This window comes from Protopterus annectens, chromosome 4.part0 (assembly GCF_019279795.1).
Source record: "Protopterus annectens isolate FY-2018-M chromosome 4.part0, PAN1.0, whole genome shotgun sequence".
In the NCBI taxonomy this organism is placed as follows: Eukaryota; Metazoa; Chordata; order Ceratodontiformes; family Protopteridae; genus Protopterus; species Protopterus annectens.
The window spans coordinates 1,122,988,094-1,123,014,308 of NC_056733.1; the positions used below are offsets into that span (position 1 = coordinate 1,122,988,094).

The 26,215-nt window shown below is 43.8% G+C and overlaps 1 protein-coding gene across 5 annotated transcripts in view; it reads left to right on the forward strand.

Moving 5' to 3' along the window:
- The window catches only part of FBXW11 (F-box and WD repeat domain containing 11), a 2,367,054-nt gene that overhangs the window by 1,754,458 nt on the left and 586,381 nt on the right, over window positions 1-26,215 (forward strand). For all 5 annotated transcript variants that reach the window (XM_044069098.1, XM_044069099.1, XM_044069102.1 and 2 more), the window contains one exon: window positions 13,891-14,140. In XM_044069098.1, coding sequence (XP_043925033.1) covers window positions 13,891-14,140 — 250 coding nt within the window. The remainder of the gene's footprint in view (window positions 1-13,890; window positions 14,141-26,215) is intronic.

Sequence of the window (26,215 nt, forward strand, 5' to 3'; positions counted from 1 at the left end):
ACATGAGGATTCTTCAATGGCTGTTATCGACACAATGGTCTTTTCAGGATCTCCCCCTCAATCATCACATAGTGATTACAGAAACGTGCAAACGGGACCTCCGCTGGTGGCTTCTGCCATCCAATCTGAATCAGGGAAGACCTTTTGTTATACCCCCTCCGGTGGCCACCTTGACAACGGATGCCTCCCAGACGGGGTGGGGGGGGGCATTGTCTGGGCAGGTCAGTTCAGGGTTCTTGGCTTCCAAACGCAACATTTCTCCATATCAATGTGTTGGAAATGAGGGCTGTACTTCTGTCCCTACAAGCCCTCCACAAGTTTCTCCCTCAAGGCATCATCGCTATCCACACAGACAACATGTCGGTGGTCTGGTATCTAAACAAACAAGGAGGGACCAGATCTTACCGCCTTTGCAGAGAGGCCATGAGGGTGTGGGAATGGGCAGTGGCTACCAACCGCTTCCTGGTAGCGACCCACATTCCAGGAAAATCCAATGTATTGGCAGACAGACTGAGCAGGACTATTCTCTCTCCTCACGAGTGGTCCCTGAACGAAACAGTAGCAGCTCAGATTTTCAAAAGATGGGGGATTCCGTGCTGCGACCTGTTTGCAACACCACAAAACACGAAATGCAAAAGGTTCTTTTCCTTGACCCCGCGTCAGGGAGGCAGCTCTGGATGCTCTAGTCCAACCTTGGCCAACAGGACTGCTTTATGCTTTCCCTCCGGTTCCACTCCTCCCCAAAGTCATCCAGAAAGCTTCCCAATTGGGGTCCACAATGATTCTAATTGCTCTGTACTGGCCTCGTCAGGTATGGTTCCCCTACCTACAGAAATATACTCTGGACGGTCCTTGGTTTTTGGATCTAACTCCAGACCTTCTGGTTCATCAGTCGGGACAACAGCACCAGTCCCTTCACACTTTGAAATTAACAGCTTGGCTCCTCCACTTCCGACTTTAGTCAGAAATCACACCTTGGACCCGGAAGTTATTCACATTTTATCTTCAGCCCACAAACCCACCACCAAGAAATTGTATCACAGTAAGTGGAAGAGGTTTGCTATCTGGGCTCAACTCAGAGGCTTAGACCCTATTACTGCCCGATACCAGAGGTCTTGAAATTTTAACATCCTTGTTTAATCAAGGATCTTCAGTCTCTACTATTAAAGTCCAACTAGCAGCTATCTCCAAATTTCACGAATCCATAGACCCACCGTTGATGAGCAGCAGATTATGTAAAACTTTCATGAAAGGTGCTCTGCTTTTAAGACCCCCAGTTTTTCATCCTGCGCCTCCGTGGGATCTTGATTTGGTACTTCGTGCCTTAACATCTTCCCCTTTTGAACCGGCTGCTACATGTGAGTTGAAATATCTGTCTTGGAAAACTGCCTTCTTAATTGCAATTACCTCTGCAAGAAGAGTTTCAGAACTTCAAGCCCTATCTATCAAACCACCGTACTTGATTTTTCACAAGGATAGAGTATCACTTAGGCCTAATCCATCTTTTGTTCCAAAAGTTTGTTCTAATCTCTGTCTCCAACAATCTCTAGAGCTACCAGTTTTCTTTCCAAAATTTTCAAACAAAGCGGAATACACCTTGCATACATTGGATGTTCACAGGCAGTTGCGCTTCTATCTAGACAGGACTCAACAAATTCGAAAAACAGATCAATTGTTTGTGTCCTTTTCAGATAATAAACTGGGTAAAACCATCACTAAAGCTACTATTGCCAAATGGATTAGAGATTGCATAACTCAGGCTTATTCCTCTTCAAATAAGCAACTTACAACATCTGTCAAAGCTCACTCTACTAGAGCTATGGCTACCTCTATTGCATTTCATTCCAAGCTCGCTATTTCTGAGATTTGTGCTGCGGCTACTTGGTCCAACCCACACACTCATTTCCCACTATAAATTGGATGTGGCATCTAAAGGGCGAGCATCATTTGGTTCCACGGTACTCAGGAGTGTTTTCCAGTGAGCCACCCAGGATTTAGGTGCTAGGGACGCTGTCCCATCAGTCAGAATGTAGGCGAGATAGGATCACATAACATCTTTTAGTTATGTACTCACCATAACTTCAGATGTTTGGGATCCATCTCGCCTACATTCCTAATACCCACCCTCCTTCCCCCTGCCTTGGAGATCAGAAGAGATTGAACGGTTTGAGCTCTACTGTTTTTATCTTGTATCATCTGTCGATGTTATATAAGCAGTGCATGCGTGTGTGCATGTATGCGGACAAACTAGATCTGGGGGACTGGTAGTGGTGCATCCTGGGATATAGTAAGCTCAGCCAGTAAGAGACTTCGCTCTTTGGCATAAGCGTGCCGAGTCGGAGCCGAGGGATCGGCTCCGAACCCATCAGTCAGAATGTAGGCGAGATGGATCCCAAACATCTGAAGTTATGGTGAGTACATAACTAAAAGTTATCCCCTTTGGGGAAAAAACATGTAGCCATGAATTACCACATAGGTGGCAGTACACTAAACACCGAAAGTGCGATAAGGGACTTAGGGACACATGTGGACAGTGGTCTCCCCTTCAATAACCACATCGCCACAACAGTCAGGAAATCCTATGTGGCACACCTCATCACTAAGGGCTTTTCATCCAGAAAAAAGGAGGTCATTGTCCCACTGTACTCATCCCTCATTAGACCCATTATAGAATACAATGCCCCATTTGGTATTTGCCTCTCAAGACATCTGCAACAATCTGGAAAGGCCACAGAAACACCTCACTAAAAAAAATCACAGGCCTAAAGCAGATGCCCTATGTTGACCGCCTTAAAAAAATCCAATTATACTTTGTTGCATATCATCTACTCCAAGGCGATCCCTGCTTAACATACAAGGCCATGTCAAACCCAGAGCTGTTGGACATGCTACACTTCAAGAAATCCCAATCCCTCAGAGCCACACGCTCCAAGGATCTAAACCTTGTCATCACAATAAACAAAACATGCTGGAGGGATAGGTTCCTGACCCAGAGACTCCCCACACTCTGGAATAGATTGACCATACATGTCAAGCAGAGTGCCTCTTTGGCAGTCTTCAAAAGGAACCTTGATGATTGGATGGGAGAAAGGAAATTCACCCCGGGGATCACGTCAGTCGCCCTGCTAGACAGGGGTCCAGGGAAGTAAATAGTGTGAGAAGAAATAGCCATGGAATTGTTATGGCTAGGCTTGTATAGGCCCTAGGGCCGATAGCCTAGTACCAACCTATGATATAGACCCGTTTGCCTCCCCCCAGAAATACCAATTGGACAAATTCTGCACAAGGACTCCCCACAAACGAGCTTGGAAAGTGGATGCTCTGTCCTTCAGCTGGAAAAGCCCATCAGTTTATGCCTTTCCTCCTCTGCCTCTCCAAAGTATTACTAAAGATCAAACAGGACAAACCAAGGATGATATTGATTGCACCAGACTGGCCACACCAACACTGGTGTAACCCCTTTTGCGCAGTTTCACTGTTGGCCCTATGGCACCTGTCTCAGACCCCTACTCTATTGTCTCCGCAGGAGAACCAGATTCTGCACCCTTAGCTTCAAACCCTGAACCTAGCAGCCTGGCTAATTACCTAATCTCTCCTTAACCATCCCTCAGTAAACCAGCGATGGATATTGGGTGGCACAGTGGTGCAGCGGTTAACGTTGTCACTTCACAGCAAGAGGTTCTCCGGTTCGATTCTCAGCTGGGGTGCCTTCTGTGTGGAGTTTGCATGTTCTCCCTGTGTTCGCGTGGGTTTCCTCCGGGTACTCCGGTTTCCTCCCACATTCCAAAGACATGCATCTGGAGTGTTTCTCCCCGGGCCTCCGCTGAAAACAGGCTCTGTGGAACCTAGTTGGACATTCCCGGTCAACAAATGTTAAATAAATAAATAAAAATATACCAAACAAACCACGAACTGAGAAAAATATGAAAAAATGAGCAGTAGAGCACACCCAAATACTGATTTATTCGACAACAATAATGTAAGCAAAGCACAAACTAAGCTTTCGGTGAGCCCAGTGTCTCACCTTCCTCAGACAACATTTACAAGCCAACTAGCATTCTTTATATAGTAAATTTTCAATTAATCAATTAGATCCAATTATGCAAAGTCCTATTCAATTATATATAAAACAGGTTTTTATACAAAATTCTAAAGTTTAAAACCATCTTACTTAAACTGCTTGCAACACTTGAACATTTAACTATTGAACATTTAACTATAAAAACATTTTAATGCGTCAATGTTAAAATTTAAAAACACATATGAAATTCCCGAGAAGAAAACTTCATGTTATTAGGTCATTTATCTTACCTAGCTATCCCACACTATATTAATTCTAAAACTACATAAGTTCATATAAAATATGTATAATATATATGACATGATAGACCTTTAATTATTTCTCATACTCATCTATCAGCTAAATAATATTAAAACTAATAACATGAAAATTAATAAACATAAAAATTAAATGCCATACACTTGTCGTGCATGGTATAAACCTTGTACCTATTTACCACTAAAATGGATTAACCTTTAAAGTAACATATTACAACTAATACGTTCACCTTTTATTAGACAATAATTTTAAAACGGGCAATAGAGACACACTCATTTAAGCCTGGGTTGATATATGCCCATGTACGTAACTGCCAACAAAGTTCATTTACTTCTAAATAAACCTGCCAAGGACCACTTTTGTTGTCTACAAATGTCTTGCCCAAGACTGTAAACTTAAAAAAATGTCCAGGACAGGCGTTGATGTGCCTGGCAAGGGCATTATTAACATCCTGCTTGGCTTTAGCATAAGTGTGTTCATAAATGCGCTGTCTAAGTTTTCTTTTCGTTTTTCCTATATAGAATGCAGCACATTTTTGGCATAGGGCTACATAAACAACACCCATGGACTCACAGCTATGTTTCCCCGTTATTTTATATTCCACATCCCTGATTCTAACCTTTAAGTCAGTAAGAATGTGCTTGCATTGATTGCAAGCCCCACATTTTGTCGTTCCTAGGGAACGTTGATTTAAAGTTTGAGATTTTAGCTCAAGCATACATTTTAAATTTTGCCCTCTTCTAAAGGTTATTTTTGGACATTCTCCTAACTTACTGGTCAAAAACGTGTCTTCAGTAATAAGTGCCCAATATTTATTAAGCACCTTCCTGATTTCTAAGTGGTCAGTTGAATACGTGCAAAAAAATCTCAAACTAGGCACAGACACATTAGTGTTTTCACGACTTGATGTACATGAAGGGCTAATGTCAACTTCCAAAATGTTAGTTTCAGTAAAGAGGAAAGGTTTATAAAAACCCACTCTTCTTTTCGTAATAACCTCTGTTTTGATGTCTACGAGTAGCGAACCAGGGTAGCCTCTATTGCTAAACATGTGACTCAAGTGTTCACATTCCTCCAAAAAATCATCAAACTCAGAAATCATTCTGGCGGCTCTAACCATCTGGCCTTTAACTATGGCCCTCTTTTGATAACCAGGATGGGAGCTCATAAAATGCAAAAACGCATTAGAGTAAGTGGGTTTCCGATATATCAAACTCTTATACTTTGAATTCACCACATCTTTCATAATAAGGATATCCAGAAAATTAATACTGGATTCCTGCAAATTGTAGGTAAACTCCAAAAAAGAAGTCTTTTTTGTAAGAGAATCTAAAAATTTAGGTATTTCTGAAGGGGACGCTTTCCAAATTAAAAACATGTCATCCTGGTACCTAGTGTACCAGGTGACGTTAGACACAACTCTAACCCTACTAGCATTCAAAATGAATCATCCTTAGCCTCCTTTAAAGACCTCATTAGGCAACATCTCAAGCAAAGTTGGCAGTGCCATGATTGCTCCCCAGGCTAGTGAAAGCGGATAACATATACATACTAAATCTAGAGCACTTGATGATAGTTTTCAATCTTACAAACACTGGCTAATCTACAATTTATGTACTGTACCTGTGTACTATGTATGTATTCTACCTATGTTCCAAATTTCAGCTGTACACCACAAAATCTATTAATTACCTTTATTTTTAAAATTAATATTTTTTTGTTTTTCTCTCCACTGTAACTGTTTGTGCTGCATACCACTGTAAAAACATGTCTCTTGTAATTTGTGTGTATACTGATCATGTCTAAATAACTAAATGTGTCTGTAATTTTTCTTTGTGGAGCTTTTCTCCCCGGGCCTCTGCTGAAAAGGGGCCTTTTTGGCTCAGACACACCCCCGATTAACAAATGTTAAATAAGTAAGTGTAGGTGTTCGAGCGTATTCACTGTTGCAGTCCTTGGACGTTTATCGTGTTACACTGCTGCAGTCATCACACTTGGGTTATCCTGCCGTCAGGTGGTCCCGCAGTCGGCCAGAGTTCCAAAGTCTTGGGCGTCGGTTGCTGTCACTTCTTCCCTGACGTCAGTGCACCAGGGATATATAAGATGCATCCGATGCCATTTTCTTCAGTCTTTCTTGCCACGCGGTGCCTGAAGCAGAAACAGTTCGCAAGTGCCAGTCGGCCAACTCCTGAGATTTTCGAAGTCAAATTTCAGATCCGAAGTCTTCAATAAAGCTAAGTACCCCATTGGGGAAACTTTTTTCTTGCCTAAGACCGATATCAGAAAAAGTTAATTGTATTTCTTGTGGAAAGCAAATACCTCATAAGGACTTCCACTCTTACTGTATTCCATGCCTAGGCCCTGATCACGACGTCACTAGTTGTTGGTTTTGTGCTAGATTTAGCAAACGTACTATTAAAAGGCGTTTTGAATTTGCACTGCACTACTTTGGCCGAAGGTTCAATTATACAATGCCATCGGATCAGCCGACGACCGCAATACCGAAAAAATGCAAGGATAAAGACGGACATTTGAGGTCCAAAACCGACGACTAAGCCTCTTCTAAGCCAGTCACCGGTTCTCAGTGAGGTGCTTTCGCAGCCCCTGACACCCGCTACCTCAGAGCCACAGGCCGCCTCAGACTCCCACGTGGAGACAACTAGGCCTCTGGAAACACAAGGTATTGGGCCTACGGAAACTAATCCCTCAGATGGGTCCGGAGCCACTGAGCAGGCATCGGCTTCTGAGGGTGTTTTCAGACCTTCACAACTGACCATTAAAACTACAGCCAAGACAAAAGTACCACTAAAGACAAAGAAACAAGTACAGCATTCTCTTGGACAAACCTCCATGCCTAAGAAACAGATACTTAAAATGGCCGAAGACCTCATTACTTTAATCAGGGGTTCCCATCCCCCTCCTGAGAAAAGCCCTAGGCAGGATACAGACTGATTCCTCTGATCAGGTTTCCATTTCCTGTGATTCCTCTTCAGACCAAGGGTACTCTCTACCCCCCTATGAGGACTCTGATGCTGAAGAATCTATCCCTTCAGCCTCTCCTCCTGAGGATTATTCTTTTGGGGAAACTTTACATACCATGAAGGAGCATTTCCATTGGGAAAGTCAGGATTACTCAGAATCTAAGAAAAGGCTCAGATTTCCTTCTATTGCCTCAGCACAGGCCCCTGGCTATTCCGCCTGTACTAGATATTGTAGATGTGTCCACTGAATCCAGCTAATCTCCTGGTTCCTTGCTCCCTCCTCCAGCCAAGCCAGATAGGTACTACAGAGTCCCTGACTCTCATGTTTCTTTATAAAAACCCTTCAGCTGATCTAGAAACTATTTCCCAGGGTCCAAAAGGGGTTAAGGCTTCCATTGCAAAAAATCCATTACCCTCTGACAGAGATTCCAGAGCTTTGGATAGATGGGAGAAGAAAGTGTACACATCTGCAACTTTAGCAGTAAGAGCTTTAAATTGCCAGTTTCACATGCTTAAGTACCAACAATATTTAATGGCTCAATTAAAACAGAAAATGCTTGCTAACTCAGAAACTCCTGATTGTAAAGAAATGCAGGATTTATTGCATGCAGTTGAACAGGTGGGAAAACATACTCTTCAATGTGGTTTTGATTCTCTAGAGGCCTCTTGTAGAGCGGCAGTTACAGGTTCAGTAATTCGAAGGCATGTCTGGTTAAAAGAGCAGAGTTTACCTGATCATGTTAAGGCAAAATTATTGGATGCTCCTTTACAGCATGATACCTTGTTTGGTGTTAAGGCAGAAGAAGTGTTTAAAGAAAATGGAGGATAAAGCTAAATCTATGCAAACAGTCAAGGATTACAGCCACCTCGATTTAGCAGAAATTGGCCTACAAAAAATTGGTCCTTTCCAGTGTCAGACCGACCACAGAGAGGCAGATACAGGCGCCCAAGAGGCAGATCTCAACCACAAGGCTCAAACAGACGACAGTGGGGGCACTTCAACCCCAAAAGGAGGTGAGGAAAAGTCTCAACCTTACAGGAGACAGTCGCAATGACTTTCCTCTTCGTACGCCAAGCACTTCCCTTTTGAAAGCCCCCTTGGGGGGGAAACTAGCACTTTTTTCTCAAAACTGGCAGACAATCACCCAAGACAAATGGGTTCTAAATATTGTGTCTCAAGGTTACAGGTTCCACTTTCCTACTTTACCAAGGCTAAAAAGAATGCCAGACCTTCCACAAAATCAATGGGCAGAGGCACAGAAACCAATTTCATCCCTCATGGACATGAGCTATTCAAAAAGTACCACAGCAGGAACAAGGACAAGGATTTTACTCAAGACTCTTCCTGGTCCCCAGAAAGGACAAGGCCTGGAGGCCCATATTCGACCTCTCAATTCTAAATACTTACCTGGATATTCCGAAATTCAAAATGTTGACATTACAGCAGCTTCTACCCATGCTGGGCAAGAACGCTTGCTTGTTACTCTGGACCTCAGAGGCATACCTGCATGTCCCCATCAGACAAAATTGCAGAAGATAGCTCAGATTCAAAGCTGGTACAATGCACTACCAATTCTCTGCACTGCCCTTTGTCTTATCTACTGCACCCTGGGTCTTCACAAAGTGCCTGGCACCAGTAATTGCATTTTGCAGACAAAAAGGAATTCAAATATATCCATACCTGGACGACTGCCTCATTTAAGCAGAGACCAAGGTCATTCTTCTACAGCATCTGGCGTTTGTAAAAAGGTTACTAACTTCTCTAGGGTACACAGTAAATGAAAAAGTCAAAACTAGTACCCTCACAACAGATTATATTCCTGGATGCCAGCTTAAATACAATGGCCCAGATGGCTTAACTCACGCCAGACAAGCAGGTTCAACTAACTCATTATTTTCAACTACTGGCAAAAATGTCCCATCTCCCTGCAAGAAAAATTCTGCAGGCCCTTGGGATTCATGGCATCCTGCATACTACTAATACCATATGCCAGACTGCATATGAGGAAACTACAATGGTACCTAAAAAGTGTTTGGACTCGGCACTCTTACAGTTTAGAAGCAGTAATACCACTGATTCCCTCCCTACAACAGGGGTTTCGATGGTGAGCAAAGGCATGTCACCTAAACAAGGGTCAGCCTTTCACCCTACCCACAGCCAGGCAGACTCTAACAAAAGATGCTTCGGATTACGCCTGGGGAGCACACATGGCAGGAAAATGCATTCAGGACAAGTGGACCACATACCAGATGCATCTTCACATCAATCAAAAAGAGATGTTGGCTGTGCAAAATGCCCTAACAGCTTTCAAGGACCTTCTACATCCAGGACAGTTATTAAAGACAGACAACACCACAGTAATGTGGTACATAAACAAGCAAGGGGGCACTCATTCTTACTCCCTATGAAGGCAGGCCATGACCTCATGGAACACAGCTCTAACATACCAAGTTCACCTGCAAGCACAATTCCTGCCAGGAAAGAAAAATACTCTGGCAGACTAAGCAGAAATATCATGGACCCTCACGAATGGAAATTGAATCCACAAATCTTCAGCATGGTAATTCAAAAATGGGGATGCCCAGATATTGATCTTTTTGCCTCCCCACTGAATTGCCAACTACAAAAGTTCTGCACAAGGACTCATCACAAACAAGCATGGAAAGTGGATGCTCTTTTGTTCAGCTGGAAGAACCTAAAAGTTTTTGCCTTCCCGCCTCTGCCTCTCCTTTCAAGGGTACTACTAAAAGCCAGACAAGTGAAACCACAGATGATCCTGATTGCTCCAAACTGGCCACGACAGCACTGGTACCCTATCTTAAGGAACCTAGCACAAGGCCTCAAATTCCACACCACCTGACTCAACAAAACAATCCGATCCTGCACGGTCAGCTCAAAACCCTGGACCTGGCTGCATGGCAGATTTATTAGTCAAACAGGCAACACCTCTCTTTAAAGCGGTTATGGATGTAATTTTGGAGGCCAGGAGGCCTAGCACCAGGAAAGCTTACTCAGAAAAATGGAAGAGATTCTGTGCCTGGAACCAGGCTCAAAGCCTAGATCCTCTTGTTCCAAACATTCCTCAGATTTTACAATACTTAACTGAGATGCTGGACTGAGGCCTATCCTTCTCATCAATAAAGATCCACGCCTCTGCCATTTCAGCACATTATAACACGGATCCTCCTTTATTTTCTCATCCCTTGCTAAAGCAATACCTCAGAGGGGCTAAAAACATAAGACCGCCCCGGAGAGCACCAACACCAACCTGGGACCTCAATTTTGTTTTGTTTTGGAAAAGCTGACCCTGCCACCTTTTGAGCCAGCCAATACAGCCAATCTAAAATTTTTATCATGGAAAACAGCTCTGCTCCTGGCAGTAACTTCAGCACGAAGAGTCTCAGAGCTACAGGCATTAATGGCAGTGGAGCCTTTTATAATTTTTCATCAGGACAGGGTTTCTTTAAGGACAAACCCTACTTTTATGCCAAAGGTGGTATCTAGTGTGACTCTTAACCAAACCATCGATTTGCCAACTCCAAACCCTCAGAATAAAGGGGAGAAACTTCTGCATTCTTTGGACATACACAGGCAGCTATGCTTCTACTTGGACAAAACAAAAGCTATCAGAAAAAATGAGCAACTGTTTGTAGCATATGCTGCAGGATCACAGGGCAAGGCTATGTCAAAGCAGACTATATCCAAATGGATAGAACACTGTATTCGTTACTGCTACACACAGCATTTGAAATCAGTCCTAAATAGCATTAGACCACATTCTACCAGGGCTACAGCCACTTCAGCGGCTTTTCTCAGAGGAGTACCTACCAAGGAAATTTTGGAGGCTGCAACTTGGAGTTCAGTGCACACCTTTACCAAGCATTACCACCTGCCTCTTTACTCTAAATCCAGAGCAGGATTTGCCACTGCAGTTCTGCAGGGTCTCATAGCCAATCCTAACTCTTTATAGACCAGCCACACAACCTTAGCTTTGGGATTCTACCCAAGTGTGATGACTGCAGCAGTGTAACACGATGAACATAGTACAGTTTTGTACCTACCATAAATGTAGATGTTCGAGTGTTCACACTGCTGCAGTCCAGGTTACCCTCCCTCCATCCCCTCTGAACTAGCTGGCCTTATCTATACCTTTCTATCCTATACAACCTTTGTGGTGTATTTGCTTGTAACTTAAGGTATTGTCTTTTATTTTATATGTATTGCCTACCTACTTGGGGGCACCTGACATCTGGGGCAAGAAAACCTGAAGAAAATGGCATCGGATGCATCTTGTATACCCCTGGTGCACTGACGTCAGGGAAGAAGCGACAGCAACCGACGCCGGACCAAGACTTTGGAACTCTGGCCGACTGTGGGACCACCTGACGGCAGGATAACCCAAGTGTGATGACTGCAGCAGTGTGAACACTCGAACATCTACATTTATGGTAGGTACAAAACTGTACTTTACCCTCCCTCCAGCCCCCTGACTTTTTTTTGGCTATACCGCTACTCTCCTTTACTATGCTTAAAAGCTTTTTGGTGCATTTGCTTTTTTATTAGAGGTATATCCTTGTGTGTGTGTGTCTGTCTGTGTGTGTGTCTGTCTGTGTGTGTGTCTGTCTGTGTGTGTGTCTGTCTGTGTGTGTGTCTGTCTGTGTGTCTGTCTGTCTGTGTGTCTGTCTGTCTGTGTGTCTGTCTGTCTGTCTGTGTCTGTCTGTCTGTGTGTCTGTCTGTGTGTGTCTGTCTGTGTGTGTGTCTGTCTGTGTGTGTGTGTCTGTCTGTGTGTGTGTGTCTGTCTGTGTGTCTGTCTGTCTGTGTGTGTCTGTCTGTCTGTGTGTGTCTGTCTGTCTGTGTGTCTGTCTGTGTGTGTGTGTCTGTCTGTGTGTGTGTAAATAGTGCATGGAATGCTCACTGCAGCGAAAGTGCACTTACGCGAAGTTCATTACAATGAACAGGTGTTGCACTGAACCATCGTGCAGTACTCACGGACCTTAGGGTTAGGGCACGGGTCATAGTAAGGGGCTATCCCCTTGCCATGATCCGTGCCCTAACCCTAAGGTCTCGGACTACTGCAGCGCAGTGAAGGACATAGCAATGTCCTCCACTATGGTGCGATTGTCACGAACCTTAGGGTTAGGGCATGGGGTTGGGTAATGGGATAGTTTTACTAACTATCTCCTTACCCTAACCCGTGCCCTAACCCTAAGGTCTGTGACTATCGCACCATAGTGGAGGACATAGCTTGCTTTTTATGCCCTCCACTGTGCTGCAGTGTTTTCGGTGAAATGCACTTACGCAACAGTTCACTTTCGTTAAAGTGAACTTTCGCAGAAGTGAGTCTTCCACAGGTTCGAAGTAGTGAACTTTCATTCTTGTAATAGGAATCCATATAAATAAATAAATATATATATGTGTGTGTATATATATATAAGGGGGAACCTGACATATGGGGCAAGAAAAACTGATGTAATGGTGTTGGCTGCATGTTTTATACCCCTGACTAACTGACGTCACAGAAGAAGAGACAGCAACCAGCGCAGGTCCCAATACTTGTTAATCAGGCCAACTGAGGGCTACTGCAAGCAGATAAACCCAAATATGATGACTGCAACAGTGAATACACTCAAACATCTACATTTATGGTAAGTGTGCACAACTGTACTTTATGGTATACTGACCCAGTGCATTCATGTCCATTTCTCAAGATAAAATACTGCACTAATCCTTTCAGTTCTGGAGCTTTTCCTAAAAGATGGTGAGATGATACAGTCAGTTCTATGTGCATTTCCCAAAACTTGTGTGTGTGTGTGTTTCTAGATATTTTATATATGAATAGGTAGTGAAGGTATTATCTGGAAAGATCAGTCTCTTTTATGATATGTGAACTGTATGCTGTACTAGGCCGAGGTGCATGACGTAACCTAGTTGGGTATATAAATCACAGTTGGTTGATGAGAGGTGTTAACTCTGTAAGTGATGAATATATTCTTTGTCTGGGCAGCAGCATCTTTCTAAAGCTTTTTCAGGCATTTTTTACTGTGTATACATTACAGTGCAGATTAAAATGTCAGTCTCAGAGCAGGATAAGATTCTGTAGGCTGGGCTGCTGTCGCATCTTTATAGCTCCAGATTCCCACAAAGCAGTTTTGATTGACTCAGCCCAGTGATGGAGGCTTTTGCATCATCACAAAGGTTTGTTGTGCCTTCTCCATGCATGTGCATGCTACCATACACATGGTTGTCAGGGTTACTAGTGGTCTAGAGCTAAGGCCATGATTCAGTATTATGCCTTTTAACTGTAATCCTCTGCTGCTGGAGCCAGAATGACACTGAGTAAGTGAGCCAGTGCTCGCTGCTCACTCCCATCCTTTCAGCTTCTCAGCTGCTGCTCCTGTTTGAGTTGTGTGGATCATAGTTGAGTTTGTCGCAGTGTCTCGTGGAGTTGACCTGTGTGGCACATTGTCATTTAAAAATAGTGATGTTTCAATGCAAGATCACACCTACCACTTTTCCTCATCTGCTAATGAATCAGACCTTTTCTAATTTATTCACTTATCTTTTTGTAGAGTATGGGATGTTAACACCGGAGAGGTACTAAACACTCTGATACATCACAACGAAGCAGTGCTTCACCTACGTTTCTGTAATGGCCTAATGGTCACTTGTTCCAAAGACAGGTCCATCGCTGTTTGGGACATGGCTTCTCCCACAGACATCACTTTAAGGCGGGTACTGGTTGGCCATCGAGCAGCTGTCAATGTGGTTGATTTTGATGACAAGTACATTGTGTCAGCATCAGGTGACAGAACAATCAAGGTAAGGAGATTGGGTTTGTCATCTTTCATTAGTTGGAAATGTAAGTCTTATAAACTAGTCGTAAAACAGTAATAGGCACAGTGTCTTTTCTTGCCCTTAAAGTCAGAATTCTTTGGTCTCTTTCATAAAACTTAGTTTTATGCTGGTAAATGTTAAATTCACTGTGCTATTCTGTGTATTTGCTTATTTTCTGTTATTCCACTGTAAACACATTTAAGGGCTGCTGTTAGGTTCATAGTCCCTTCTAAAGTTTTAACAGTTGCCTTTAGGAGACAGCTGTAGTAGCTCACATATGCAAAACTAACATTAATGGCCATCTTGTAGGTCTATGCTTATGAAGTGTGTCTGTCATCTGGTGGCACTCCATAAGCAATTTGAGTTCTTCATTATAACTCCGCTTCCTCTGCTTGTCTGAGACTCTGTGGTTTGCAGTGTGCTGTTTTGGATGAACCTGTCTCTGGTGGTAAAATAAATTAGGAACATCATATTGATGTAGATAAAAGATAATCATTTTAAGATGTCTTCTCCATAAATTAAGTTATAAAATTAAATAATGTACATTTTTGAAGTAATAGGCTGCATATGCAGCCCCTTATGAGAAGTAGAAGAGTAACTCAGACGTTGATAAACTAACACATGGGCACTGTTTAGACTGGTGACATCAAAGTGTACATTTTTTGGTAATGGTCATTTTGCACCACAGCTCCCTCACCTAACCGAGGGTTTCCAGCCAATGCAGTTTTTGAAGCATTTGGTTAAGTAAATTAAAGCCATCATTCAGGTTGCTGATACCTTATCTAGAAACAAATCTGTTTAAAGTAACGAATTACCATATGATTGAGTAGGAAAACACAAAGACCAGGATGTTGAGTATACACACTACTAAAACTACATAACATCGAGCACCATGTCAACTGCAAGTAGCCCAATACAACTAAACTCTTTGTCAATGTACAGAAAGTCGAAATTGAATAAGCAGACATTACGTTCCACTCCTTCCATCTGTGCACTCTGCAAACTTCAGTGAAAATATGAAAATATAAATGGTGTTGCATAAATATCCAAAACCTGTCATTTTGTCATGCACAGATGGTTTTCAAAATTGACATCAGATGTAAGCACCTCGTACTGCATGTCAGTAGCATAATATACTTAATATTCGTCCTGTTATTTGCACAGTTTTTCTCCATTGGGTAATGATAGATCTGATGTTAATCGTGCATTCATTACTGATCAGCATCTGTTCTGTCCTCTGAACTGACTCTGCCATTATAACAAGCTCGTGCCAGCCAAAAAAACTCTCGAGCTAAGCTTACGCATCTCTCTGACCTCAGATCTCGTTTGACGTGAATCGTATCAAGGTGCGTCAGGCCAGCTGTCAGCTAAGTGATTTGAAAATTTATACTTTTGAGAATTTTTCTCTGCTTCTCTGAATTTTCTGTTCCTTTAATAGTCGTTTAGAGTTTGTTACCCCTGCTTCTTGTTTGACTTTTTACCAAGTTTTTTTTAGTATTCTTTGTACCATTGCTGGTACAGACCTTCCTTTCTCTCTGATGTAATTTTCAATACCATCGCTGGTACCCCCCCCTTTTTTTCTCTCTCTACCCATTCAGTGCTTCCTTTTTACCGTTGGTTAACTAAAAAAATAAACCCGTCCTTTTTCTTGACTGTGCATGTCTCTTTGTGATTGCTTCACATATTGTTATTGGACAAGTTTTTTGGCTTATTGACAATGGCTGGTAAAAAGAGGACAACAGGCTTTAAACGATGTGATCAGTGTAACAGAAAAATGCCGAACTGAGATGGACATTTGTCTTGTGTCTATTGTTTCGGGGTACTGCATCTAAAAGTTCAACCCCCATGCGACTTACGTAAGGGCTTTAGTGCCCACACCTTGACAGAAAGAAAAAAATAAACTTATACTAAATTGTCTCCTAAAAACTCCTTTCTCAGAGGGTGTATCTGCGATGAGGGGTCATCCCCTCCTAAAAAGGAACGTAAAAAGAGGAGCCTCTCTGTACCTATAGTGGATATAAAACGTTTACACGCCCCTGTTAAAATGCCAGATTTTTGTGATATAAACAAATGAGACCACATTAAATCATTTCAAAACTTTTCCCACCTTTAAAGTGACCTATAACCTGTGCAGTTCAATTGAAAAACAGATCTGTTGGGGAGAAAAATATAAAAAGTAAACGTACAATAAGCTGGTTGCACAAGTGTGCACACTCTTAAACTAATACTGTTGAAGCACAGGTGATGGAGAGGGCACTGCCTCTGCAGGCTCACAGCTAGTTCCTTTGGCGCCGGAGTACCATGTATATATGTCCTCTGAATCACAGTGGACACAGTCCACTACTGTGGGGCATCGGGTACAGGAGCTTCAAGATACCCTTCCACAAGGTACCCACTCTTCGCAGTCCCCTTCAGATGCCCATGCTGAGGATGTACCCCATAAGAGATGGTACAAGAGGAAGCACGTGGATTCCCCCGAAGAATCCCTTACTGAAGATAGACTATGATGAAGGGTCTCCATGGTTGCCCCCTGAAGATGTCTCCTTTGAAGACATACTGGAAGTCTTAAAGCATGGGGGGAGACTGAAGTCCACCAATGATGTTCATCGTGCATACAGATGCAGTCATAACAGATGGGTTATCCTGCCGTCAGGTGGGTCCTCGGTCGGCCTAATTCCAAAGTCTAGGTCCGGCGTCGGTTGTCGTCGCTTCTTCCCTGACGTCCGTGCGGCAGGGGTATAAAAGAACCAGCCGACACCATCTTCTTCAGTCTTGCCGTGCGGTGCCCGAAGCAGAAGCAGTTCGCAAGTGCCGGTCGGCCAGCTCCTGAGATTTACGAAAATATTTCAGCCGAAGTCTTCTTGAAAGCTAAGTACCCGTTGAAACTTTTCTTGCCTCAGACCGATGTCAGACAAAGTTAATAATTGCATTTCATGTGGGAAGCAAATACCGCATAAGGATTTCCATTCTTTCTGTATTCCTTGCTTAGGCCCAGGCCATGACGTCTCGGCCTGCCGTTTTTGTGCTAGATTCAACAAACGCACTATTAAGCATCAGGCGGAGTTCGCCCAACACTATTTTGGTAAAAAATTTAATTACGTTATGTCGTCGGATACTCAGACTCCAGTTTTGAGTAAAAGACGCAAAGATAAGGACCGACATTCGAGGTCCGCGACTTCTACCGACACCACGCTAAAACCGACTACCAGTGCTCCGGTTCTCAGCGAGGCTCCTACTCAGCCCCTGAGTACCGATGATGCATCATTACCGGTGTCTTCTGTGCCCGAGGTCGCAGGCTCCTTGGCCCCCATTCCGTCTACAGATACCGACGCCACTCTTGGCGGGGAAACTTTAGACAGGCCTGCCACTTCTCAAGGTGTTTTCAGGGCTTCCTCCTTTTCCATTAAGGCTTTCACAAAATCTAAAGCAGCCATGAAAACTAAAAAACATGGTCCACAGGGCCCCTCTCAAGGCCCCATGCCTAAAAAACAGATGCTGAAAATGGCTGAGGATTTGATTACTCTTATCAGGGGGTTCTCAAACCCCCCCCCCCCCCTGGACAAAAGGCCCAGAGTGTCAGAAGAATACCCTTCCTCGGACCAGGCCTCCTTTACTTCAGAACATTCTGAAGACCAGGAACATTCATACTCCCCTTTTGAAGATTCTGATGCAGAGGAGTCCATTCCCTCTGTCTCCTCCCCCCCCCAGGACTATTCTTTTGGGGAAACCTTGCATACCTTGAGGGAACACTTCCACTGGGAAGGCCAAGATTACTCAGACTCCAAGAAAAGGCTCAGGGATTTCCTCTTGCTCCCTCAGCACAGGCCTCTGGCTATCCCTCCTGTCTTAGACATACTAGATTATGTGTATTCAGAGGCCAGCCTTAACCCAGATTCTTTACCTCCAGCTCCAGTCAAGCCTGACAGGTATTACCGGGTTCCTGATTCACACCAATTCCTATACAAAAGCCATGCGGCTGACCCAGAAACTATTTCACAGGGTCCCAAGGGAATTAAGGCCTCCACTGCCAAAAATCCATTACCTTCAGAGAGAGATTCCAGAGCTTTAGAAAGGTGGGGGGAAAAGGTATACACTTCGGCCACTTTAACCATGAAGGCATTAAACTGTGAGTTCCATATGTTAAAGTATCAACAGTTTTTGTTATCTCAGTTGAAAAGCAAAATGTCACAACCTGAACAACCAGACTTGAAGGAGTTACAGGATTTGTTGCATAGTGCAGAACAAGTGGGTAAACATACCTTGCAATGTGGTTTTGATGCTTTAGAGGCCTCATGTAGAGCTGCTGTTGCAGGATCAGTCATACGTAGACATGCTTGGCTCAAAGAGCAAACCTTACCAGATCATGTCAAAGCTAAATTACTTGATGCACCTCTTCAAAAAGATGTATTGTTTGGTGTTAAAGCTGAGGAGGTATTAAAGAAAATGGAGGAAAAGGCAAAATCAATGCAAACAGTGAAAGATTTCCTACAGGTACAACCTCCACATTTCAGTAGAAATTGGCCTTCAAAAAATTGGTCCTTTCCAGCCACGGACAGACCTCAAAGAGGTAGATACAGGCGCCCGAGGGGTAGAGGGCAATCTGAAGGATCATTTAGAGGCAGACAATGGCAAGCACCTACACCAAGAGGTGGAGAGGATATATCACAGCCATTCAGAAAGCAGAACCAATGACTTTCCCCTTTGCATGCCAAGCAAAGCTCTAATGGCAGCACCTTTAGGCGGAAAACTGGCATTATTTTCGAAAAATTGGCATATTGTCACAAAAGACAAATGGATCCTCTACATTATAGACAGAGGCTATAGATTCCACTTTCACACCCTTCCAAAAATGAGAGGCATGCCAAACCTGCCACAAAATCAAAGGGCAGAGGCACAAAAACAAATTTCAGCTCTCATGGACATGAAAGCTATTCAAGAGGTAACTGCACAAGAACAGGGTCAAGGTTTTTATTCCAAACTATTCCGTGTTCCAAGGAAGGACAAAGATTGGAGACCTATTTTGGACCTATCCATCCTAAACACATATTTACTCGTACCAAAATTCAAGATGCTCACATTACAGCAGCTTCTTCCCATGCTGGGCAAGGAGTCTTGGCTGGTAACATTGAACCTCAAGGAGGCATACCTGCATGTCCCTATCAGACAAGATTGCAGAAGATACCTCAGATTTCTTGCAGGTTCAACCCATTATCAATTCTCTGCATTGCCCTTTGGCTTATCTACTGCGCCCAGTGTGTTCACGAAATGCCTGGCATCAGTAATTGCCTTCTGCAGACTTCAAGGGATACAAATATACCCATATTTGGACGGCTGCCTGATCCAAGCGGACAGCAAACACATACTTCTGAAACACCTGACGTTTGTAATAAAGTTGTTGAACTCTCTGGGATACACAGTCAACAAAAAGAAATCAAGACTAATACCCTCTCAAACAATAATTTTCCTGGGTGCCAGCTTGAATACAAACACCCAGATGGCCTACCTCACGCCAGAGAAACAAGGACAACTAACTCAATACTTCAGAAAACTGGCAACCATCACCAGGCTGACTGCAAGGAAAATCCTGCAGGCTCTGGTATTCATGGCATCTTGCATCCTGCTAATCCCATGTGCAAAGCTGCATATGAGGTAATGTCAATGGTACCTAAAAAACTTATGATGTTCTTCATCTCACATTGCTGCAGTCCTAACACTAGGGTAGTCCGCTGTCCCAGTCGGCCCGAATAGCAAAGCATAAGGCTGACGTCGGTCAAGGCGCATTTGTCTGACATCAGGACGTCAGGGTACAAATGCGCATGACCGACGTCATATCCTCAGTCTTTTTTGCCGCATGGTCCGATGCAGAAGCAGTATTGCGAGTGCAGGTTGGCGTTCTGAAATTTTCTGAAGTCGGAGTTTCAGACCGAATCAAAGTTGGCTAAGTACCCCGTTGGGGAATATTTTGTTTTTTTCTTGCCTCAGTATTTAACCGGATGTCAGAAAAAGTGAATAACTGTATTTCTTGTGGGAAACAGATACCTCATAGGGATTACCATACCTTGTGTATACCTTGCTTAGGGCCTGAGCACGACGTTGTTGGCTGTCGCTCTTGTGCTAGATTTAACAAACGCACTATTAAGAGAAGATTAGATTGTGCCAGGTTAGTTTTTGGGAAGCGTTGTAATTACAACATGCGTTGGATGCTCCGCCCCGCCTACCTTAAAAGCGCAAGGACAAAGCAGCGAAGCCTAGGGTGGAAGAACCGTCCGTCCCGGACGTCGGTTCTTTGGAGGGCTCGGTGGAGCCAGTGGTTCTACCAGAAGTTCCTTTGGATTCTCAGGGAGAGACTTTACTGTTACAAGATGTGTCCTCTCAGGAGGTAGGCCAGGCTGAAGGGGCTTCTCGGGTAGCTGTTCTCCCCTCCCTTCCTAAGGTGGTTAGGCCCTCCCCTTCTGTTTCCAAGACATCTTCTAGAGGCAGGCCAGGGTTAACTTCAGTGGGGTCTCCTAGTTCTTCAGGGTCTCTGCCTAAGAAACATATGCTTAAAATGGCAGAAGATTTGATTACTATGATTAGAGGTTCTATGCCCCCCCCCTGATAAGAGGCCTAGGGTGGAACCTGAGCTGGAGAGTTTTGAGCAGTGTTCGAGGCTTCTGAGTCTTCGGCTGAAGACTTGCAGGAGTTTCCTCCTTATTCTGATTCTGATGTAGATGATTCTACTCCTTGGCTTCTCCTCCTGAGGATTTTTCTTTTCAGAGGCTCTTCATTCCATGAGGGAGCATTTTAAATGGGAAGGTCAAGATTTCTCTGATTCCAGGAAGAGGCTTAGGGAATTTTTGTTTCTACCCCAGCATAGGCCTTTGGCTATACCTCCTGTTCTGGATGTGGTAGAGGATGTTTTTGCAGAGGCTTCCTGAACCCTGATTCTTTGCCTCCTGCCCCAGTTAAACCGGATAGGTATTATAGGGTGCCTGAAGCTCATAAGTATCTTTTTAAGAGTCCTAGGGCAGACCCAGAAACTGTTTCTCAGGGCCCTAAAGGTGTTAAGGCTTCTGTTGTTAAAATCCTGTTCCTTCTGATAGAGGCAAGGGCTTTGGATAGATGGGGAAAGAAGGTGTATACTTCTTCCACTTTAGCCATGAGGGCTTTGAATTGCCAATTCCACATGTTGAAATACCAAAATTTTCTCCTTTCGCAATTGAAGTCTAAGGTAGATGCTCTGGCGGAAGGTATTGAGTGTAAAGAGTTGCAGGATTTAGTTCATGTTTCTGAACAAGTGGGTAAGCATTCCTTGCAATGTGGTTTTGATGCTGTACAGGCCTCTTCGAGGGTGGCAGCCACTGGTTCTGTTCTTCAGGCACGCCTGGCTGAGGGATCAGAATTTAGCTGAACATGTAAAGACAAGGATTTTAGATGCCCTTTACAATCTGATGTGTTATTTGGTGCCTGTGGAAGCAGTTTTAATGAAAATGGAGGACAAGGCTAAGTCTATGCAGACTGTTAAAGATTTTTTGCAGGTTCAGCCTCCAAAGTTTAGTAGAAATTGGCCTACTAAGGGGTGGACATATCCTTCTTATGATTCTCAGTCTAGGGGTAGATCTAGACGTGGTAGGGGCAGAGCTCAAGGTTCTTTTAGGCCTAGAACAGGGAGTTCACCTGCCCAGTCTTCTGGTGAGGGCAGGGGTCAGTCCTTTCGTAAGCAGACCCAATGACCTGCCTTTTCAGCTGCCAGAGCCTTCTCGCCTGGCAGCACCTTTGGGAGGAAGGCTGGCACTTTTCAAAGAAAATTGGAGTGTTATTACCCAAGACAGATGGGTATTGGATATTGTTCACCACGGTTACAGGTTTTATTTCCATACCTTGCCTCCTTTCAAAGGCATGCCAGACATTCCTCCTATACAAAGAAAAGAGGCTCTCAAGCAAATTTCTCTGTTACTCCAGATAGGGGCCATTCAGCCGGTTCCTGTGCCAGAAAGGGGCCTAGGATTTTATTCTCGCCTGTTCCTAGTACCAAAAAAGGGGAACACATGGAGGCCAATTTTGGATTTGTCTATCCTCAACACTTATCTGGACATTCCCAAGTTCAAAATGTTGACGTTACAACAGCTTTTACCTCTGCTGGGCAAAGATCACTGGATGGTAACTTTAGATCTCAAGGAGGCTTACCTTCATGTGCCTATCAGACTCAGTTGCAGGAAGTATCTGCGTTTCCGAGCTGGAGATTCACATTATCAGTTCTCTGCATTGCCCTTTGGCTTATCTACTGCGCCCAGAGTATTCACAAAGTTCTGGCTCCAGTCATAGCTTTCTTCAGGCTAAAAGGAATACAAATCTATCCTTACTTGGACGACTGTTTGATTCTGGCTCAAGAAAGGACGAGCTTCTTCAGCATCTGGAATATGTGATAGCAGTGCTAAGATGCCTGGGGTATTCTGTGAACGAAATAAAGTCCAGTCTAGTACCCTCTCAAGACATGTGCTTTCTGGGTGTGAGACTGAATACAGCAGCCCAGATGGCCTTTTTAACCCCGGACAAACAAAAGAATCTTTCCTTTACTTCCATCAACTATCTCTTCAGTCCGGGCTGACTGCAAGGACAGTCCTTCAAGCCTTAGGGTTCATGGCATCTTGTATTCTGGTGCTTCCCAATGCCAAACTGCATATGAGGAAGCTGCAATGGTATCTGAAAATGTATGGACACAGCACTGCCAGGATTTGGACACTGTCATTCCAATAATACCTTGCATTCAAAAGGAATTTTTGTGGTGGGCTCAGGAATGTCACCTAAACAAGGGACTCTCTGTGACCCGGCCAGAGGCGAGTCAGATTCTAACGACAGATGCCTCAGACATAGCTTGGGAGCTCATCTGAATGGAAAGTGGATACAAGACAAGTGGCCTGCCAGACTACAGCATCTACATATCAATATGAAGGAGATGTTAGCAGTCCAGTTTGCATTACTGGCTTTCAAGGAGTTACTTCTTCCAGGGCAGGTGTTGATTCTAACAGACAACACAACTGTCATGTGGTACATCAACAAGCAAGGGAACACATTCTTATCCTCTATGCAGGCAAGCAATGATTTTGTGGGAGACTGCGCTCAGCTTGCAGCTAAATCTTCAGGCAAGGTTTCTGCCAGGAGCACAGAACTCCTTAGCAGATGTGTTAAGCAGGCGAATCATGGATCCCCACGAGTGGGAACTGGATCTTCATGTATTTCGAAAATTGACAGTGTCATGGGGAACTCCAGACATAGATCTGTTCGCTTCTCCACTAAACCACCAGCTGCCAAAGTTTTGCACAAAAAGGTTTCATCACACAGCTTGGAAAGTGGATGCTCTTTCGTTCAGTTGGGAAAATCTTCACGTGTATGCCTTTCCACCTCTGCCTCTCCTCCCAAAGGTACTCCTAAAGGTCAGACAAGACAAGCCAAGGATGATTTTGATAGCTCCAGATTGGCCTCGGCAACACTGGTACCCATTACTGAGGAATCTGGTAAGGAAGCCTCCATGGCCTTTACCTTTAATTCCACACCTTTTGTCTCAGAGGGACGGTCATCTACTCAATGTCAAGCTTCACTCTCTTCATCTAACAGCCTGGCATATTCTGTTTTGAACCACAGCAGGTCTCAACTTCCTCAACAAGTTTTGAATGTGATTATGGAAGCCAGAAGACCTAGTACACGTAAAGTGTATGCAGAAAAATGGAAGAGATTTTTAGTTTGGAGTGCAGCAAAGGATTTGGATGTTTCTGAGCCTAATTTGAGTGTGGCTCTTCAATATCTTACTGAGTTATTGGACAAAGGTTTGTCTTTCTCTTCCATTAAGATTCATGCTGCAGCAATTTCAGCTCACTATGATTGTGACCCACCATTGTTTTCTCATCCTTTGTTCAAGCAATTTCTTAGAGGGCAAAGAATATAAGACCCCCACGTAGAGCTCCTACTCCTGCTTGGGACCTCAATTTTGTGTTGGAGAAACTTACTCTACAACCTTTTGAGCCTCATGCTACTGCTGAATTGAAATACTTGTCATGGAAGACTGCCTTTTGTTGGCCATTACTTCTGCAAGAAGGGTTTCTGAATTGCAGGCCCTTATGGCGGTTGAGCCTTTTTTGATTTTTCATAAGGATAGGGTATCATTACGTACTAATCCTTCCTTTATGCCTAAGGTGGTTTCTAGTGTGGCTTTAAACCAAACTATTCATTTGCCTACTTTTATGCAGATCCCCAAAATAGGGAAAAGATTTTGCACACTTTAGATGTACACAGGCAGTTGCGTTATTATTTAAGCAGGACTAGGGATTTTAGGCAGTCTCAGCAGTTGTTTGTTTCTTTTGCTTTGAGTTCTCAGGGCAAGCCTGTGTCAAAACAAACTATATCTAAGTGGATTGGGTTTTGCATTGCATTCTGTTATTCCCATCATGGCAGGGAGATTCCAGCTGGGATTAGGCCTCATTCCACTAGGGCTACTGCCACTTCAACAGCATTTCTAAGGGGTGGCAACTAAGGATATTTTGGAGGCAGCTACTTGGAGTTCAGTGCATACTTTCTCCAAGCATTACCACCTTCCTCTCTATTCTAAATCCAGGGCTGGTTTTGCCACTGCTGTGTTGCAGGGCATTTTGGCAGCTCCTGCTTCATTATAGTTTAGCCATCCTCCCTTACCTCTGCTTTGGGATTCTACCCAAGTGTTAGGACTGCAGCAATGTGAGATGAAGAACATAGTACAGTTTTGTACCTACCATAAATGTAGATGTTCGAAGATCCACATTGCTGCAGTCAATACCCTCCCTCCTTCCCCTCTGTGTTTAGGGGTGGTTGTGTGGGTGGGGTTCTATTTTTGTAAATTTGTATATATTGTATATATATTGGGTACAGAAGTGTTTGGTGTTTTTGGTTTTGGCCTTATCTTTTTAGGGTCTTCTGACATCTGGGGCAAGAAAAGACTGAGGATATGACGTCGGTCATGCGCATTTGTACCCTGGCGTCCTGATGTCAGACAAATGCGCCTTGACCGACGTCAGCCTTATGCTTTGCTATTCGGGCCGACTGGGACAGCGGACTACCCTAGTGTTAGGACTGCAGCAATGTGGATCTTCGAACATCTACATTTATGGTAGGTACAAATCTGTACTGTCTCAACACAGCCACAGTTTGGAAACAATTATACCACTGATTCCATGCCTCCAAAAGGAATTTCTGTGGTGGGCTCAAGCATGCCAAAGAAACATAGGTCTCCCATTCTGCTTGCCTCAAGCAAATCAAATCATCACAACAGACGCCTCGGACTACGCCTGGGGGGCGCACATGACAGATCAGTGCATTCAGGGCAAATGGTCCCAAAAAGAAAAGCACCTACACATCAATCAAAAGGAAATGCTAGCAGTAAAATATGCTATTATGGCTTTCAAAGACCTACTGCATCCAGGCCAGCTATTGATAAGGACAGACAACACCACAGTGATGTGGTACATAAACAAACAGGGAGGAACCCATTCATATCACCTGTGCAGGCTAGCCATGTCTCTTTGGAGCATGGCTCTGGAATTACAAATCCAACTTCAAGCACAATTCCTGCCAGGCAAGGAGAACACGCTGGCAGACAACCTAAGCAGAAATATGACAGATCCACACAAATGGAAGTTGCATCCTCAAGTTTTTGCAAAGATAATTCAAGCATGGGGAAGGCCAGACCTAGATCTCTTTGCTACCCACAGAAATTACCAATTGACAAAATTCTGCTCAAGGACCTATCATCCACAGGCCTGGAAAGTGGATGCACTCTCTTTCAGTTGGACAACAATGACAGTTTATGCCTTTCCACCTCTTCCTCTGCTGCCCAAAGTTCTATTAAAAGCCAGAGCAGACAGACCAAAGATGATTCTTATTGCTCCAGACTGGCCAAGACAACACTAGTACCCACTCCTGAGGAGCCTGGCGCATTCCCCACCATGGATCCTGCCTCTAATGCCTCTTCTGTTGACTCAGCACAACTTCAAAACTCTTCACAGTCAGCCGAGAACACTCAATCTAGCCGCATGGACGATTCCTTAAATTCAC